The sequence below is a fragment of the Ranitomeya imitator genome, chromosome 10 (genome assembly GCF_032444005.1).
Source record: "Ranitomeya imitator isolate aRanImi1 chromosome 10, aRanImi1.pri, whole genome shotgun sequence".
NCBI lineage: Eukaryota > Metazoa > Chordata > Amphibia > Anura > Dendrobatidae > Ranitomeya > Ranitomeya imitator.
The window spans coordinates 72,884,890-72,904,426 of NC_091291.1; the positions used below are offsets into that span (position 1 = coordinate 72,884,890).

General features: G+C 42.3%; 1 protein-coding gene across 2 annotated transcripts in view; it reads left to right on the forward strand.

Moving 5' to 3' along the window:
• Nucleotides 1–19,537, forward strand: part of TMEM25 (transmembrane protein 25) — a 105,583-nt gene that overhangs the window by 47,569 nt on the left and 38,477 nt on the right. Inside the window, exons 1-2 of one of the 2 annotated variants that reach the window (XM_069740719.1) lie at nucleotides 9,894–10,000; nucleotides 19,142–19,375. In XM_069740719.1, the coding sequence (XP_069596820.1) occupies nucleotides 19,267–19,375 (109 nt within the window). In that variant the 5' untranslated portion in view covers nucleotides 9,894–10,000; nucleotides 19,142–19,266. Of the gene's footprint in view, nucleotides 1–9,893; nucleotides 10,001–19,141; nucleotides 19,376–19,537 lie in introns of those variants that run through there. The other variant, XM_069740718.1, reaches the window with a different exon arrangement.

Here is a 19,537-nt window from a genome sequence, read left to right on the forward strand (position 1 = left end):
ACTATATACAGGGGACATGACACACAGGTATATTCTATATACAGGGGAGATGAGACACAGGTATATACTGTATACAGGAGCAGATGACACACAGGTATATGCTATATACAGGGGAGATGGCATACAGGTATATACTATATACAGGGGAGATGACACACAGGTATATACTATATACAAGCATAGATGACTTACAGGTATATACTATATACAGGAGAAGATGACACAGGTATATACTATACACAGGAGGAGATGACATACATGTATATACTATATACAGGAGGAGATGACATACTGGTATATACTGGAGGAGATGACACATAGGTATATACTATATACAGGAGGAGATGACATACAGGTATATACTATATACAGGGGAGATGACACACAGGTATATAGTATATAAAGGAGCAGATGACACACAGGTATATACTATATACAGGAGGAGATGACATATAGGTACAGTGGGGCAAAAAAGTATTTAGTCAGTCAGCAATAGTGCAAGTTCCACCATTTAAAAAGATGAGAGGCGTCTGTAATTTACATCATAGGTAGACCTCAACTATGGGAGACAAACTGAGAAAAAAAAATCCAGAAAATCACATTGTCTGTTTTTTTAACATTTTATTTGCATATTATGGTGGAAAATAAGTATTTGGTCAGAAACAAACAATCAAGATTTCTGGCTCTCACAGACCTGTAACTTCTTCTTTAAGAGTCTCCTCTTTCCTCCACTCATTACCTGTAGTAATGGCACCTGTTTAAACTTGTTATCAGTATAAAAAGACACCTGTGCACACCCTCAAACAATCTGACTCCAAACTCCACTATGGTGAAGACCAAAGAGCTGTCAAAGGACACCAGAAACAAAATTGTAGTCCTGCACCAGGCTGGGAAGACTGAATCTGCAATAGCCAACCAGCTTGGAGTGAAGAAATCAACAGTGGGAGCAATAATTAGAAAATGGAAGACATACAAGACCACTGATAATCTCCCTCGATCCGGGGCTCCACACAAAATCCCACCCCGTGGGGTCAGAATGATCACAAGAACGGTAAGCAAAAATCCCAGAACCACGCGGGGGGACCTAGTGAATGAACTGCAGAGAGCTGGGACCAATGTAACAAGGCCTACCATAAGTAACACACTACGCCACCATGGACTCAGATCCTGCAGTGCCAGACGTGTCCCACTGCTTAAGCCAGTACATGTCCGGGCCCGTCTGAAGTTTGCTAGAGAGCATTTGGATGATCCAGAGGAGTTTTGGGAGAATGTCCTATGGTCTGATGAAACCAAACTGGAACTGTTTGGTAGAAACACAACTTGTCGTGTTTGGAGGAAAAAGAATACTGAGTTGCATCCATCAAACACCATACCTACTGTAAAGCATGGTGGTGGAAACATCATGCTTTGGGGCTGTTTCTCTGCAAAGGGGCCAGGACGACTGATCCGGGTACATGAAAGAATGAATGGGGCCATGTATCGTGAGATTTTGAGTGCAAACCTCCTTCCATCAGCAAGGGCATTGAAGATGAAACGTGGTTGGGTCTTTCAACATGACAATGATCCAAAGCACACAGCCAGGGCAACGAAGGAGTGGCTTCGTAAAAAGCATTTCAAGGTCCTGGAGTGGCCTAGCCAGTCTCCAGATCTCAACCCTATAGAAAACCTTTGGAGGGAGTTGAAAGTCCGTGTTGCCAAGCGAAAAGCCAAAAACATCACTGCTCTAGAGGAGATCTGCATGGAGGAATGGGCCAACATACCAACAACAGTGTGTGGCAACCTTGTGAAGAGTTACAGAAAACGTTTGACCTCTGTCATTGCCAACAAAGGATATATTACAAAGTATTGAGATGAAATTTTGTTTCTGACCAAATACTTATTTTCCACCATAATATGCAAATAAATTGTTAAAAAAACAGACAATGTGATTTTCCTGATTTTTTTTTCTCAGTTTGTCTCCCATAGTTGAGGTCTACCTATGATGTAAATTACAGACGCCTCTCATCTTTTTAAGTGGTGGAACTTGCACTATTGCTGACTGACTAAATACTTTTTTGCCCCACTGTATATACTATAGATAGGAGGAGATGACACACAGGTATATACTGTATACAGGAGAAGATGACACACATATATACTATATACAGGAGGAGATGACACACAGGTATATACTATATACAGGAGGAGATGGCATACAGGTATATACTATGTTGAAGTCGAGATTTTCTCTCAATTGGAAACCAACCTCAGGTATTGTTGATAGGTACCTATAGTTAGGAGAAATAAATCAGAGAGACAGACAGCAGTTGTCTTTCCAATATAATCTGTTTTAATCCCGCCCCAGCCTTCTTTTATAACCCAAAAGTCACAAGGTTACAAGGAGTATAGGTTACACAAGATTTGGCAAAAACAAACTTATTTACTTGATGGCTTGTCACCCATTCCCAAGATAGAATGCGGGAATGCTTTTTACATATTTCTTGTCAACAAGGGATTTGACTAAACTATGTAGGTTATTCTGTAAAAAGGGCATAACAGATGTACATCCTGGAAAGGATATCAACTCCCAACCTATTGACGTTCCTCCGAGAATAACTGACCTTCTACTGAAATGGAATGTCCGGGAGACTGGACGCAAGGAGACTTAGATGATAATACTTGACTCCTTGTATAGAAATACATTTTATTTATTTCAGGTTAACCATTTCTTTCACAATTCCCCTCTTTTTATCATCTAATTTACCTTGCCCTATCTGATCCCTTCCTACCACTAGGTCTGCAGGATAGCCCTACTTCACGAGATACACAGCTGGTCTATTGTATGTCATGGGATGCCAGTCCTGCTGCGCATCCATTCAGACTATACCTGGGAATCAGACCCACTTTCCCTTGGTTGCCCTGGTTATTACAGGAGGTACTAAATATGGGGAATTGCTATAGGATGCATATATATATTGGGTTATTACTATATTAACGCGTATATGAGTATATAGAAATTGGATAAATAAATGTATATAGTTTTCAAAGCATAAATGCAAAGTTCATATTTGAAGAAAGTTCATTTGATAAAGAATTCTTGTTGAAATCTTGTGAGCTTCTTTCTTCCCGTTAGACCAACGGCTTTCCACATTGCATACAGTCCGATAGGTCCACGGAAGTTTGCTTGTTGCAGAAGATGCATTCACGCTGGAGTGAAGTTATGAAGGTAGTCATCATTACTTGAGTGGACTGGAAAACAGTTGCATTTAGAACTGAGAATTTTCTTAACCAATAGTACAAACAACTTTACAGCTATTGCCAGGATCAAAATAACGAACACAACTTGAATAAGAATATGCATTATTCCTGACAGCCATCCGCCTATTCCCTTGAACCAATTTAAAGGATTTAGCCAGGAGAGCCACTCAGGGAAGGGCAAATTTTCCAGTGAATTAGCTTTTCGTACTCCTTCCTTGATTAACCTTGCTTGCTCTATGTCATGGCTAATTCTCATAAGTCCAGTAGGATCTATATAGTGACAGCATGCAGGTCCCACCACCTGACAGAATCCTCCCTGTGAGGCAGTGAGATAGTCAAGGACCATAGAGTGCTGGTTGGTAATTACTATGAGCTGTTTAGTATATGCGGATTCAACATTAAGAGCGTCAAACAAATATTCAGTTACATTATCAAAGATATCTCCCAGTTCTTCTATCATTTGAGCATTTCTTACGGTTCCAAACATAAGTCCAAGGGGACCAGTCATTATCATCCCTGTTTTAAGGTACCAGGGGGTCTGCATTAGATGGCCTTTTTGTTTTTGTGTGGATGGCACACTTCGTTTTATTATCATGTGGTCTGGAATATTATTATATGGAAAATCTTTTTCTTCCCATACCCATGTGGCTGGCTCTAGTCTGGCCAGAGTACAGGCGCCTTCTGCTCCCCGGGGAATCCACCTATATGCGTTACTCCCACATACTATGTATATTCCTTTGGGCAACTCAAACTGATATTCACTTGTGAGAGCCACTGCTATCGAAACCAGGAGTGTAGTATCAGAATATAGGCACCAGGAATCATCTAAATCGGTGGTGACTGACCTATAGTATTGTAGTGGCTGGCATTGGGGAGTAGTATTAATGCTTATGGACATTTCAGCTGCCCCATCTCCAAGCTGGCCCTCCCTGGTTTCTTCATCTATATGGACAGCTTCTCTTTTCTTACATAAGTTAGTGTCTCCTCCCATAAAGAAATAATTTCTTGACCAGTTGGTGTTATGCAGCATCCGTTCTAGACAGACACCCCTATAACATTGGAGTTTATCTTCCTTGGGGAAAGGGACCTTGGCAGCAAAGCTAACTTTCAGCTCCTGATCTGGAACCTTTCCTATATAATTCCTGTCTACCTCTCTGTTTCCCCAAGTGCCATCATTATCCTTGAATTCAAATAGATTATTTGGACGCTTACTCAAGGGGTCTTTGTTTCCAGTAAGATTAAATTGGAACCATGTTTGTCTAGTCCATCCTGTGATGGGTAAAGCAGCAGCAGTCTTACTCTGCTGCTCAGACAGGTCTAAAGGTCGCATGTCCCAACACCCCCTTACGAACAGGTCTTCTTCAGATAATGGAGTTACAAAATAAGGCATAGTCTTAGCCGCAATGGGGGCATGGGAACAAATCCAACAATTTGACAAGTTTCGGGCCTGTACAATATAATTATGATACTGGACAAATTTATTAGTCCACTGTTTGGACAGATCACTATCCCAAATCTCAGGTATTTCATTGCTTAGTTTACCATATACCAAGGAAACAAGCATGAGAAATGTAAAGGAATAGTACTTTCCTAGTATCATTTTTTAGTTCTTGTGGAATCTTTTGCAGTGAGATGCGTGGATCCAGGCAGGCTTTCCTTCCAGCTTGACTGAAGTTGGTGTAGTCAGCTGGACTTGATATGGTCCCTCAAATCGGGGGTCAAGGCTTTTTCTCAGATGCTTTCGTGTCACCACCCAGTCTCCAGGCTTGAGGTCATGCGAACCTGGCAGGGAGGAGGGATCTGGAATGGAACTAAAAACACGGGTGTGAATTTGTTGCAATATTTGTTGCAATGCGCCAACATAAGCTGTCATATTTGAATGAGAAACTTGCATCTGCTGAGGGAAATACAACCCTGTTTTTGGAGGTCCTCCAAAAAGAATCTCATATGGACTCAAACTGGTCTTTTTGGTTGGTGTAACCCTTACTGTATATAATGCAATGGGAAGACACTCAGTCCATGGTTTACCTGTTTCGGCCATTGCTTTCTGAATTTTCATTTTTAGAGTACCATTCAACCTTTCCACCTTACCGCTGCTTTGTGGATGGTACGGAGTGTGGAATGATTGCTCAATCCCAAGGGCTTGAGTGATTTCTTGACACACCTGTGAAGTGAAGTGACTACCTCTGTCACTTTCAATAACCTCGGGTACTCCAAATCTGCAGACTACCTCTGATAACAGTTTCTTTGCGACAGTGCGTGCATTAGCACAAGCACAGGGCCAAGCTTCTGGCCAGTTGGAAAACAAATCAATGCACACTAGCACATACTCATAGGTGCCTACCCTTGGAAGCTGTATGAAATCAATTTGTACTTGCTGAAAAGGATACAATGGTCTGGCGGTGCACTTTGGCGGCACCTTCACCGTTTTTCCTATGTTATGGCAGGCACAGATTACGCATCCCTGTATGAATTTGGCAGCAGCATAGTGGAAACCTGGAGCGACCCAACTTGCTTTTACCTGACTTACCATTGCATCCTTGGACTGATGCGTTTTGCCATGAGAGAGAGAGCACATCATGGGGAACAATGCCTTTGGAAGGCAGTACTTACTGTCGACTCCCCACAGACCATCTTTTTCCTTCACACATAGGTGCCTTTGCCAGTCTTCTTTCTCCGGTGTAGAGGCCTGTTCTTGCAGGCTCTGAAGTAGTTGCAGGTCCATCCCCCCGGACACCTGTACAGTGTATATCTCTGCGGGGAGAGGAAAAAGTGCAGCAGCTTTTGCTGCAATGTCAGCTCTGTTATTGCCTTCGGCTTCTCTAGTGCGCTCTTTAGTATGAGCCTGCACTTTAATTATTGCAACTCTCTTTGGCAGTTCCAGTGCTCTCAGGAGTTGAGCTACCAACTCTGCATTTTTAATGGGTTTACCAGAGGAACCAACAAACTGTCTGCTTTTCCATATGGGACCGTAATCATGGCAAATGCCAAAAGCATAGCGACTATCCGTAAAAATGTTAGCTATCAGATGTTCAGCCATTATACACGCCTCAGCAAGTGCCCTTAATTCAGCCTCCTGAGCAGACATCCCAGGTGGCAGTGCTTCACTTTTGACTACACCATGTTGGTCAACTACAGCATACCCCGTGTGGGGTACGCCATCCTGATAAAATCGTGACCCATCTACATAGAGCTCTAGATCTGCATTTGGAATTGGTGTCTCTTGCACATTGGCAAGCGGTTGTGTTTCTGCATCCATAAGCTCAAAGCAATTATGCTGAGCTTCAATTTCTTGGTCATCATCTGTTTCTGGCAGCAAAGTGGCTGGGTTCAAAACAGTACACCTTTTTATTGTCACATTTGGAGGTGTCAGCAAAGCCACTTCATATTTTGTCAGCCTGTTCATTGACAAATGTTTTGTTCTGGCTTGGAGCAATAACTCCTGTACAGAGTGTGGTACTAGAATCTCCAAAGGATTGTCCAGCACCAAATCTGCAACTTTTTCTTTTAGTACTGCACATGCAGCAACTGCTCTGATACATGTGGGTGCTCCCTTGGCCACTATATCCAGTTGGGCGGAATAGTATCCCAAAGGGCGATGTTTTCCTCCATGTTCCTGTGTTAATACACCTTTAGCATGTCCTCCCGATTCATGACAGTACAAACGAAAAGGGAGGTCATAATTTGGTATTCCCAGTGCTGGGGCAGAGAGAATGGCTCCCTTCAGGTCCCTGAACCCCTCTTTGGCTTCAGGGGTCAGCTGGTAAGGCTGCCCCTTGTTGCATGTGGATAGTACATCAAAGAGGGGCTGCATCAATTGAGATGCAGCAGGAATCCATTCTCGACAATAGCCTATCAACCCCAGGAATGTTCTGAGTGCAGGGATTGATGCGGGCTCAACTGCTTGGCTAATAGCCTTTTTCCTTTCTGGTGTTATGTGCTTCAACTGTGATGAGATGCAGTGTCCCAAAAACGTAACCTTTTCCTTTGCTATTTGCAATTTTTCTTTGGACACTTTGCATCCCTCATGATACAAAAAGATCAGTAGAGACACTGTTTCATTTAAGCAAACTTTTCTGTTGGGGGTACATAGTAGTAGATCATCCACATATTGCAGTAGCTGCACCTCACCATTTTCAGGGTGCCAGGAGAGCAGAATTCCCGCCATGGCCTCAGAAAACAAAGAGGGAGATGTTGCTCCTCCTTGAGGCAGGCGTGTCCAACAGTACTGTTTACCTGCATGGGTGAATGCAAACAGCAGTTGGCTTTCCTCATCAATAGGCACCGAGAAAAAGGCATTGCTTAGATCTATTACGGTGAAACATTTTGCATGGCTTGGAATTTGATTCAACAGAGTGTGTGGGTTTGGCACTATGGGTAGGTCAACAATCATTAGTTTGTTAATTTCTCTTAAATCATGTACCATGCGGTAAACCGCTGGTTGTCCCTCTGTCTGTTTCTTTTTTACCGGAAAAAGAGGTGTATTATATACGGATTTTCTCTCGGTCAATATTCCTGCTTTCAGATACGTTGATACCTGAGTGGAGATGGCCTCTGTCTGTTCTCTACTTAAAGGATACTGTCGGATACGTACCGGTACTGTTCCTGGTCTTAATTTTATTGATACAGGTGATATTTTCAACAATCCCACATCAGTTTTGTCTTTTACCCATAGTGCTGGTGGTACTTGTTCAAGCATCTGCTGGACTTCCGTATCTTGCTCAATCGGGGGTTTTTCGGAATCATCCAGCACAGTCATTGACATCATAGTAGAAAGTATTTCTTCTGACAACGGGCCTGCAACAGTAATACCTTTCTTTCCAAATTTAATAATTGCATTTACTGCATTTAGAATGTCTGCACCTATTAAATTTAGTGGGCATTTGTCTGAAACTAGCAATTGGGCACACAAATCAGCGGTGTGTGCTATTCGCACCTTCATAGGCTCAGTTTCATACAAAGGATGAGTCGTTCCTCCAGCTCCTAGCCCTGGAATCGTTTTGCCTGTCATGAACTGTCATGAATCGTTGTGGCATATCCTTTTTTCGTATAATAGTACGGCTCGCCCCCGTGTCAATCAGGCAATCTAATTGCTTCCCATTAGGAAGTTGTAATTGTGTGATGGCCATTGGACCATCCCGCGGGGGAACCACTATTACAGAAGTATGCCGGGGGCTGCCAAATTCCTAGTCTGAAGTATTTCCGTCCTCCTCTGTCATTACCATTGCAACATGGGTTGGGTCTGGTTTGGTTGCCGTTCGTCGGGGACAATTTCTCTTAATATGCCCCCTTTGGCCACAACCAAAACAGAGCCCCTTCTTTCTACATTCCTCCGAGTCAGGTACCCCATATCTTTTCCCCTGAGCGCCCTGCCATGTTCCTCTATTTTGCAACCCTGCTGCCTGTACTGCGGTTTTGACAGCATTATTGAAAGCATCTGGGGGTATGTTGACCATAACTGGGGTTGGCTTCTGTTGTTTCTTTGCCTTTTTACTGTTAATCTGATCCTCTACCCCTCTAAACATGGGAAGGGATTGGTCAAGGGTGGCATAGATGCATTCTGGTCGTACACGCATTACTTCTGTCCGAATCTCTTCCCTGAGTCCTGTCATGAACATATTTTTGAGAAATCTAGCTTCTCTTGGATTCTTTAGGTCATAGTCATGGTCTGTAAATACGGCTGTACATCTAGCATAAAATCTGTCAATCGGTTCATCTGCCCCCTGAAATACCTCTGGTAACCCTGATGCTAGTTCCTCTGCCTGTTTTTTGGCAACCACAAGTAATCTAGCCAGGAACTGCAGTCCTGAGTCCCTAGTTTTCTTGTCCTCTGGTACAGCGTGTATTGCAGTATCTACTTGGACTGCCTTTACCTTTTCAACCAGTGGCACTCCGGCAGAAATACGACATAGTGGCTCTAAGTCATTTCATGCAGCATCGTAATTATCAGCTGCACTTTCCATAGCTTTGTAAAACCCAAGAGGATTTTTGTATGGGTCTGGGAAACTATTGGCCATAGTAAGTTGCTCGGATCTACTCCATGGCTTATACCAAGTAGTGGTATCTACCTTTGCATCCTCTCCCACTTCTGGTGGTCTGCTGGTTGTTTGTGTAATGACTGGGAGGGCTGTGGCCATGTCACTTCTCTCTGTCCTAGTACAGAAGTCACATTGGGAGTTCCCCTTGTCATTTTGTCTATGACACTTGTCACAGATCCAAGTACTGGATCTCATTGCCCTCCTTTCTTCTAGACCACCCTGTAGACTGCTTGCTGGGTGTGAGGGTGCAATTTCTTTGGATTTTTCTTCCCTCCCACCGGATTGCCCATTTTTTAAACATGTCCATCCTTGGTCACCCTTGGTCAGGACAATCTTTTCTACGACCTTATTATCATCAGGAGAAGCAGTTTCTCCTGGAGAGGGCGTAGGGGTAGTTAGTAGGCGGAAATGGTTGTGTCCTTGTTCAGGAGAGACCCCTGGATGACTTGGACTATTTATTGGAGTGGAAAAACTATCAGGGGACCCTTTCGGTAGTCCGGGGTAGTGATCTGCGGATGAGTATTGGGGAGGGGACAAGACATGGGCAGGGTAGCTCAACTGTACCTGCCCCGGTGCCTGCATCCACCCTCCTTCCGGAAGTGACATCCATGGGGCCGTGGGCTGCTGGCAGATCACTGGTGTCTGCATGTTGAAAGGTCCTGGCATTGATATTCCCAAAGGAGATGGAAATGATGGGGAAGAAATAAAGCTCTCGGGCAAGTAAGGTATTGTACTAGCCCCTGAAGAATTATTATCTGGGGATTTAGAAGAGCCAGAAATTATTTCTTTATTACACTCAGTCACACTTTTTGCCTGACTGCTGGAATCCCCCTTTGTTACAGGAGCGGAGGGAGCTGTCTGCTCCAGCTGGCCATGAGAGGGAGGGGCTGCCTTTCCCAGCTCTGATGAGCCCTGTGAGGGAGGGAGCCCTAGTGCCTGCGGGGGAAGCGAGGATCTGTTTACATACATTCTGCCTCTCATGTGGGCTTCATCACTTTCATCCTCATCATTCTTTTCAGCATTATAATACGGATCATGACGTTCAGAAGTTCTGATCCATGCAGCCACTTGCTCCTCATACCCATGCTTGTCAATCCACGCAGCATGCTCTCTGCTGAACCGCTTCCATCTCTCAGCATCCAAACATCCATTACTCGGCATTCCTGCCTTTTCTAAAATCCTTGCTGCATTCCTTACAGCCTTTTTGCCATGCTCTAGACCCACCAGGTCCTTCATTTTATATCTTGGATCCATATTTTGTCCTGACCTAGTAAATCTAGCACCCATAACAGCCGTCAAAGGGAGCGACCCCTGTCTTCGGTCCTGCTATGTACTCTCCGGAATCCACTGATCTATTAGAATAGTCAGTGATTCCTGTTCCCACGGCAATTAGCTATACTGCAGCTCTCTGTTCTTCCCTGATGCTGGAGTAAATTCTTTCAAACAAATAAATACATACCCACATGAATATTGCAATTCCAAAAACTAGCGCTAAATATTCATCATGCAACATCTGAGATCCTACTGAAATATGAGTATGTCAAATCAATTAAAGAATCTTACTTTATGAAGTATCAAAATTATAGTCATGAGTGACCATATCCTGCCACTGAGGCATATACCATCTAGTCCTTATAATGTATGCCCAACTTTTATTCAGTGCCTGAGGGTGTGGGACTACGTGACAAGAGAACACTCTATATAACTTATTTCTTCGGCTATATTGATGTGGAAATACAGGTGACAAATGCACTCTTTCCAAATACCAATCTTCCTCACCCCCTACTTTCTTTTTTTCTATAGTGACAGAACACAGACAATGTGTACAAGGCATATAGTATTGAAAAAAACTTTCCTAGGTCCTGCAACAACCAGATAGACACTAAATGCTTTTTCTAAAAATGCTCTAGATGTAATTTATAAACAGACCTAATATTCTTGATTATCCAAGCAGACAAAACTGCAGTAATAAACCATAATAATGTGATCGATCATCATATACAAAGCAAGGATAGCACAGACAATGAGATAAATAGAGCATATATAACAAGGCATAATATGATTTATACTACCAATCAGAAACTAATTTTAGCAGTACTGCACAATAAACAACAATTAAACAACAAGATATAACAGTAAAATCCGGAACCAGTTTGGATGTAAGGTATTTTGTGAATGCACAATCTGGACCACAGCATACAATTCAGACAGGACACAATGTTTTGACAATTGACAAAATTGACAATAGTTAGCAGCAACGTTTAACGGGACAGATGGGTTTGCAGGTGAATTTAATTACTGTACCACAATTTAAACACACAAGCAAAATCAACAGTGACGGATAACGGATTATGAAGACTATCATTATAAGATAATATAACTATATACAGGAGAGGATGACACACGTATATACTATATAAAGGAGGAGATGACATACAGGTATATACTATATAAAAGAGGAGATGACACTTAGGTATATAGAGAAGGAGATGACATACAGCAGGTATATACTATATACAGAAGGAGATGACATACAGGTATATACTATATACAGGGGAGATGACACATAGGTATATACTATATACAGGAGCAGATGACACACAGATATATACTATATACAGGAGGAGATGACATACAGGTATATACTATATATAGGAGGAGATGACATACAGGTATATACTATATATAGGAGAAGATGACACACGTATATACTATATACAGGAGGAGATGACATACAGGTATATACTATATACAGGGGAGATGACATACAGGTATATACTATATACAGGAGATGACATACAGGTATAGACTATATATAGAAGGAGATGACATACAGGTATACAATGGGGCAAAAAGTATTTAGTCAGTCAGCAATAGTGCAAGTTCCACCACTTAAAAAGATGAGAGGCGTCTGTAATTTACATCATAGGTAGACCTCAACTATGGGAGACAAACTGAGAAAAAAAAAATCCAGAAAATCACAGTCTGTTTTTTTAACATTTTATTTGCATAATATGGTGGAAAATAAGTATTTGGTCAGAAACAAAATTTCATCTCAATACTTTGTAATATATCCTTTGTTGGCAATGACAGAGGTCAAACGTTTTCTGTAAGTCTTCACAAGGTTGCCACACACTGTTGTTGGTATGTTGGCCCATTCCTCCATGCAGATCTCCTCTAGAGCAGTGATTTTTTTTTTTTTTTTTGGCTTTTCGCTTGGCAACACGGACTTTCAACTCCCTCCAAAGGTTTTCTATAGGGTTGAGATCTGGAGACTGGCTAGGCCACTCCAGGACCTTGAAATACTTCTTACGAAGCCACTCCTTCGTTGCCCTGGCGGTGTGCTTTGGATCATTGTCATGTTGAAAGACCCAGCCACGTTTCATCTTCAATGCCCTTGCTGATGGAAGGAGGTTTGCACTCACAATCTCACGATACATGGCCCCATTCATTCTTTCATGTACCCGGATCAGTCGTCCTGGCCCCTTTGCAGAGAAACAGCCCCAAAGCATGATGTTTCCACCACCATGCTTTACAGTAGGTATGGTGTTTGATGGATGCAACTCGGTATTCTTTTTCCTCCAAACACGACAAGTTGTGTTTCTACCAAACAGTTCCAGTTTGGTTTCATCAGACCATAGGACATTCTCCCAAAACTCCTCTGGATCATCCAAATGCTCTCTAGCAAACTTCAGACGGGCCCGGACATGTACTGGCTTAAGCAGTGGGACACGTCTGGCACTGCAGGATCTGAGTCCATGGTGGCGTAGTGTGTTACTTATGGTAGGCCTTGTTACATTGGTCCCAGCCCTCTGCAGTTCATTCACTAGGTCCCCCCACGTGGTTCTGGGATTTTTGCTCACCGTTCTTGTGATCATTCTGACCCCACGGGGTGGGATTTTGCGTGGAGCCCCAGATCGAGGGAGATTATCAGTGGTCTTGTATGTCTTCCATTTTCTAATTATTGCTCCCACTGTTGATTTCTTCACTCCAAGCTGGTTGGCTATTGCAGATTCAGTCTTCCCAGCCTGGTGCAGGGCTACAATTTTGTTTCTGGTGTCCTTTGACAGCTCTTTGGTCTTCACCATAGTGGAGTTTGGAGTCAGACTGTTTGAGGGTGTGCACAGGTGTCTTTTTATACTGATAACAAGTTTAAACAGGTGCCATTACTACAGGTAATGAGTGGAGGAAAGAGGAGACTCTTAAAGAAGAAGTTACAGGTCTGTGAGAGCCAGAAATCTTGATTGTTTGTTTCTGACCAAATACTTATTTTCCACCATAATATGCAAATAAAATGTTAAAAAAACAGACAATGTGATTTTCTGGATTTTTTTTTCTCAGTTTGTCTCCCATAGTTGAGGTCTACCTATGATGTAAATTACAGACGCCTCTCATCTTTTTAAGTGGTGGAACTTGCACTATTGCTGACTGACTAAATACTTTTTTGCCCCACTGTATACTATCCCAGGAAGAAAAAAAAAAAAGCAGCAACACTTCCAGTGTTTGTGAAGAATAACCTTAGTCCTTTATTTCTCAACGAGTTGCATGGACAAGGTGATGCGGGCAGGACACTCGTTGAGGAATAAAGGACTAAGGTTATTCTTCACAAACACTGGAATTGTTGATGCTTTTTTTCTTCTTCCTGGGATTTCTTCATGTGTTTTCTCTAGCAAGCACCTTCAACTATGTGAACGCATCACTGAAAGTGTCCGTGATTTAGAGTCCACCCTGCAATTCCAGTTAGTAAACTACGCTTCTCAGTGTCATTCGTATTTTCTTGTTTTTTGGATTCAGGTATATACTATATACAGAAGAGATGACATACAGGTATATACTATAGACAGGAGGAGATGACACATAGGTATATACAATATACAGGAGGAGATGACATACAGGTATATACTATATACAGGGGAGATGACATACAGGTATATACTATATACAGGAGATGACATACAGGTGTATACTATATATAAGGTACATGACAAACATGTATATACTGAGGGGAAAATGAGAGGTGTGAGGTGAAAATGAAAAGGTGTGAGTGCAAAATGAGAGGAGTGAGGGAAAATAGTGGAGTGGACAGATGTGAGGTCGAAATGACAATTGTTAGGGGGGAATGAGAGGAGTGAGGGGGGAATGAGAAGAGTGAGGGGGAAAATGAGAGATATGAGGGAGGAAATTAGAGCTGTGAGGGGGAAAATGAAAGATGTGAGAGTGGAAATGAGAGGCGTGATGGGAAAATAAGAGAAGTGAGGTGCTATAACTAACCACAGATATTTACTATGCCTAGGCAATGCCGGGCTCTTCAGCTAGTAAATCAATAAAATACAGAAAAAAATGGCATGGGTTCCCATGAAATTTTAATAACCAGCAGGGAAAACAGACGGCTGGGGGCAGATGTTTATAGCCTGGGAAGGTGGTAATAAACATGAATCTTTCCAAGCTATTAATATCAGCTCGCAGCTGTATACTTGGAATTAACTGGTTATTAAAATTAGGACACCCCCCAAATAAAGATGTGGGGGCCTCCATTACATTAATAACCATCAAAGGCTTGACAGACAGCTGCGGGCTGATATTCATAGCCAAGGAAGGGGCCTTGGATATTGGCCCCTCCCAGACTAAAAACATCTGCTCTCGGCCGCCCCAGAAATAGCGCATCCATATGGTGTGCCAATTCTGGCACTTAGCCTCCGCTCTTCCCACTTGCCCTTGTGCGGCGGCAAGTAGGGTAATACAGTTGGGGTTGATGTTAGTTTTGTATTGTCAGATGACGTAAAAGAATAAAATAAACAACCACATTCCTCACGTGTCTAATGAGATGATAATCCAGTTGTCCCAACATGAGTGTAGCTCTGCTACATCTAGATGCCAGGCTGAACATTGACATGATACGAGCGTTCAACCTGGCAGCCACCAGAGACACTGAGTTGCATGTCATAGTGCAGCATCAGTGTCTCGCAGTGACGTGAATAAGGTGAGTGAAGTCCTTAATCAATTAACTACGTTCACCTCACTAATGTCACCGTTGAGGAGTGAGAAAGTTTTCAAACTACCTATAAGATATATATGCTTCAATTTTCTTTTTTCCCCTCAGTTCTCTGAGCAGATAAAAAAAATTGTAGATGAGCAGAGACTCATAGAATAGCATTAGTCAGAGTGCAATCAGATTTTTTTTTTTTTTAGCGGATTGCATTTATGCATTTTTTCTTGCAAAGGAGTATGAGCCCCTATGCAAATAAAAGGATGATGGATGTGTTACTGATCTGGAAACTATGAAAGACTGGAAACAGCATTTTGAAAACCTCTCGATTTATTCAGTAATGGGTACAAGCGCCACATGCAGGAATACAGCCTTGGCTTCTATCAAAGAGGTAACACTGAATTCACTTGGGTAAATCTTCAGGATCCGCTGTTGGCAACTCCCTGTGCAATTGCTGACCAATTACATCTCAGATGTGCTCAGTGGGATACAAATCTGGAGACCCTGCAGGCCGTGGTAGCACGTTTATGCCAAACAAGCTAGTCACAGTGGCACAAGCAACATGCGGCCCGCCTTGTATTAAAAGGGACACTTTGGAGAAATGCTGAACTACTGGATGCACGAACAAATAAATGTGGCACTGTGCTGTTAGGTTATTTGGAATGAAGACTAGAGGGGTCCAACCGCAGTACATTTTGCCTCCACTCGCCATAAGGCCACTTTCACACATTCAGTATTTGGTCAGTATTTTACATCAGCATTTGTAAGCCAAAACCAGGAGAGGAACAATCAGAGGAAAAGTAGAAAAGAAACACGTCACCATTTCTGTATTTATCACCCACTCCTGGTTTTGGCTTACAAATACTGAGGTAAAATACTGACCAAATACTGAAAGTGTGAATGTGGCCTAATCCTGGAAGTAGGAGTGATGTTTCTTTGTGAAGGCCTCTTCATGGCTTTGCCCATATGGTCTCATCAGATTCAAGAAATTATGCATAGTCACTGATCATGCATTCATGCAAGTGAATTTATATGTTACAAGGCAAGCCTAAGGCATCAGAAGACATTAGCACAACATTAAGCCATGAGTCAGACATCCAGGAACAGGTGCTCCATTGGCTTCATCCCACCGCTCTCAAAACCTATCATTGTGCAAATCAAAACTGCAATGGAGGCTAGGAAGGAGGTCTTCAGTGATGAGCCACGCTTTTGTTTTGGATGCAGTGATAGCTGGAGATTGATCTGGAAACACTGGGCAGCGCAGTGGAGAATCCTTTATGAGGGAACATTAAATGTGTCCCAGGAGCTATTTTTCAACACATCTTCACTAGGTCACATGTTGCTTCTTAGGCCGGCTTCACACTCAGCGTATGAAAATACGGTCCGTATATTACGGCCGTAATACGCTGAAATGTCCCGAAAATAGTGGTCCGTAGCTCCTCCGTAGGCAGGGTGTGTCAGCGTTTTTTGCGCATGGCATCCTCCGTATGTAATCCGTATGGCATCCGTACTGCGTGGTTTTCTCGCAGGCTTGCAAAACCAACATACCGCTATAGAAATGATCCGTGTGTCCCAAAAAGAAAAAAAAAAAAATATATATATATATATATATATATATATATATATATATATATATATATATATATATATATATATATATATATATATATATATATATATGTCATTAGACACATATATGTATATATATTAATATTTTTTCCAGCGCTATACAGCTTGAAAGCCGGTAATTCAATTACCGGCTTTTTCTTTCTCCTTCCTAAAACCCAACATGATTTGAGACATGGTTTACATACAGTAAACCATGTCTTCTCTCCATTTTTTTTTGCAGATTCCACACTACTAATGTCAGTAGTGTGTATCTGCAAAATTTGGCCGTTCTAGCTCTTAAAATAAAGGGTTAAATGGCGGAAAAAATTGGCGTGGGCTCCCGCGCAATTTTCTCCGCAAGAGTAGTAAAGCCAGTGGCTGAGGGCAGATATTAATAGCCTGGAGAGGGTCCATGGTTATTGGCCCCCCCCCTGGCTAAAAATATCTGCCCCCAGCCACCCCAGAAAAGGCACATCTGGAAGATGCGCCTATTCTGGCACTTGGCCACTCTCTTCCCATTCCCGTGTAGAGGTGGGATATGGGGTAATGAAGGGTTAATGCCACCTTGCTATTGTAAGGTGACATTAAGCCTAATTAATAATGGAGTGGCGTCAATTATGACACCTATCCATTATTAATCCAATTGAATGAAAGGGTTAAATAAAACACAAACACATTATTTAAAATTATTTTAATGAAATAAAAACAATGGTTGTTGGAGTATTTTATTCTACGCCCAATCCAGTCACTGAAGACCCTCGTTCTGTGAAAGAAAAAACATAATAAACCAACAATATACTTACCCTCCGCAGATCTGTAACGTCCAACGATGTAAATCCTTCTGAAGGGGTTAAAACTTACCTAGAAAGCCTGGGAGCTTTCTAGGAAATTTCCCACGATCTATGAACATCCAGCAGAGGGCGCCTCACCGCAAATGAAGCTAAATATAGCTCATTGATCTATATTTAGACTCATTCCCCGGGGTTTTGCAGCGAGGAGTAGCATTGCATTAGCAAAGCTCCTTGCTGCAAAATGTTTTAACCCCTTCAGAAGGATTTACATCGTTAAAACCTTCATTACCCCATATCCCACCGCTACACGGGAATGGGAAGAGAGTGGCCAAGTGCCAGAATAGGCGCTTCTTCCAGATGTGCCTTTTCTGGGGTGGCTGGGGGCAGATGTTTTTAGCCAGGGGGGGGCCAATAACCATGGACCCTCTCCAGGCTATTAATATCTGCCCTCAGTCACTGGCTTTACTACTCTGGCGGAGAAAATTGCGCGGGAGCCCACGCCAATTTTTTCCGCCATTTAACCCTTTATTTTAAGAGCTAGAACGGCCAAATTTTGCAGATACACACTACTGACATTAGTAGTGTGGAATCTGCAAAAAAAATGGAGAGAAGACATGGTTTACTGTATGTAACCCATGTCTCAAATCATGTCGGGTTTTAGGAAGGAGAAAGAAAAAGCCGGTAATTGAATTACCGGCTTTCAAGCTGTATACATTATATATATATATATATATATATATATACCTATTCTATGTGTACACATTTATTCTACCTATTCTACTGTAAGCTGTCAGTGTGATTTTACTGTACACCGCACTGAATTACCGGCTTTTCTCTCTAACAGCGCTGCGTATTTCTCGCAAGTCACACTGCTTGTCCGTGTGTAATCCGTATTTTTCACGCTTCCATAGACTTTCATTGGCGTATTTCTTGCGCAGTACGGTGACAAACGCAGCATGCTGCGATTTTGTACGGCCGTAGAAAGCCGTATAATACTGATCAGTAAAATACAGCAGATAGGAGCAGGGGCATAGAGAATAATTGTGCCGTATTTTTTGCGAGTTTTACGGACGTAGTTTCTGCGCTCTTACGTCCGTAAAACTCGCAAGTGTGAAGCCGGCCTTATGCTGTGAGCAGCCTGTGTGGCTTAAATGTGCTACTATGGCCTGCAGCGACTCTTGACCTGTCTCCCATGAAGCACATTTGGGTCATCATTGGACGGCAATTACAAAGGGAGCTGCCAACAGCGCATTTTGATTTCTATGCTCAATTGCATTAAGCGTGGCAGAACATTCCTCAGACGACTGTTATTAACCCCATTGATAGTTGCCATGGAGCGGAAGTGTGGGTATGTCATACTCTATACTGAATTATTTTTTGGTGTTGTAATTTCAATTTTGAGGAGTAATATTATTACAAATATCTCAATACTGCATTTATTAATTATAGGTATTCCAATAATATTTTCATGCTTATTTCAGCTCTTGGGAAGCCAATTTTAAAAAATGGAGTTCATGGAGCGTCGTGTGAGGCCAGTGGCTCTACCCTAAGTTGGTACTTAAATGGTGTAAAGCAAGAGGTAGGGCTTGGTAGAGAGCCCCCATTTATGCTACCAGTAACCCCTGGAAGTACAAGCAGCCTGTCCCTTGCAGAGATTATTGGAGAAAACTGTAATGGTACAAAAGGCAAAGATGAAGAATTGCTGAGCATTCATTGTAAGTACTGAGGGTGTACCCGAGAAATGACCTCAGCTTGCCTTGGCAGGTAGCTGGTACAGGAATTTTTTTTAACACTTTCATTTAAGATAAAATCTTACATGTAACACTGGAAAGATATATAAAGTGTAATGTAATGTAATGTAAAAGCATTAACCAATA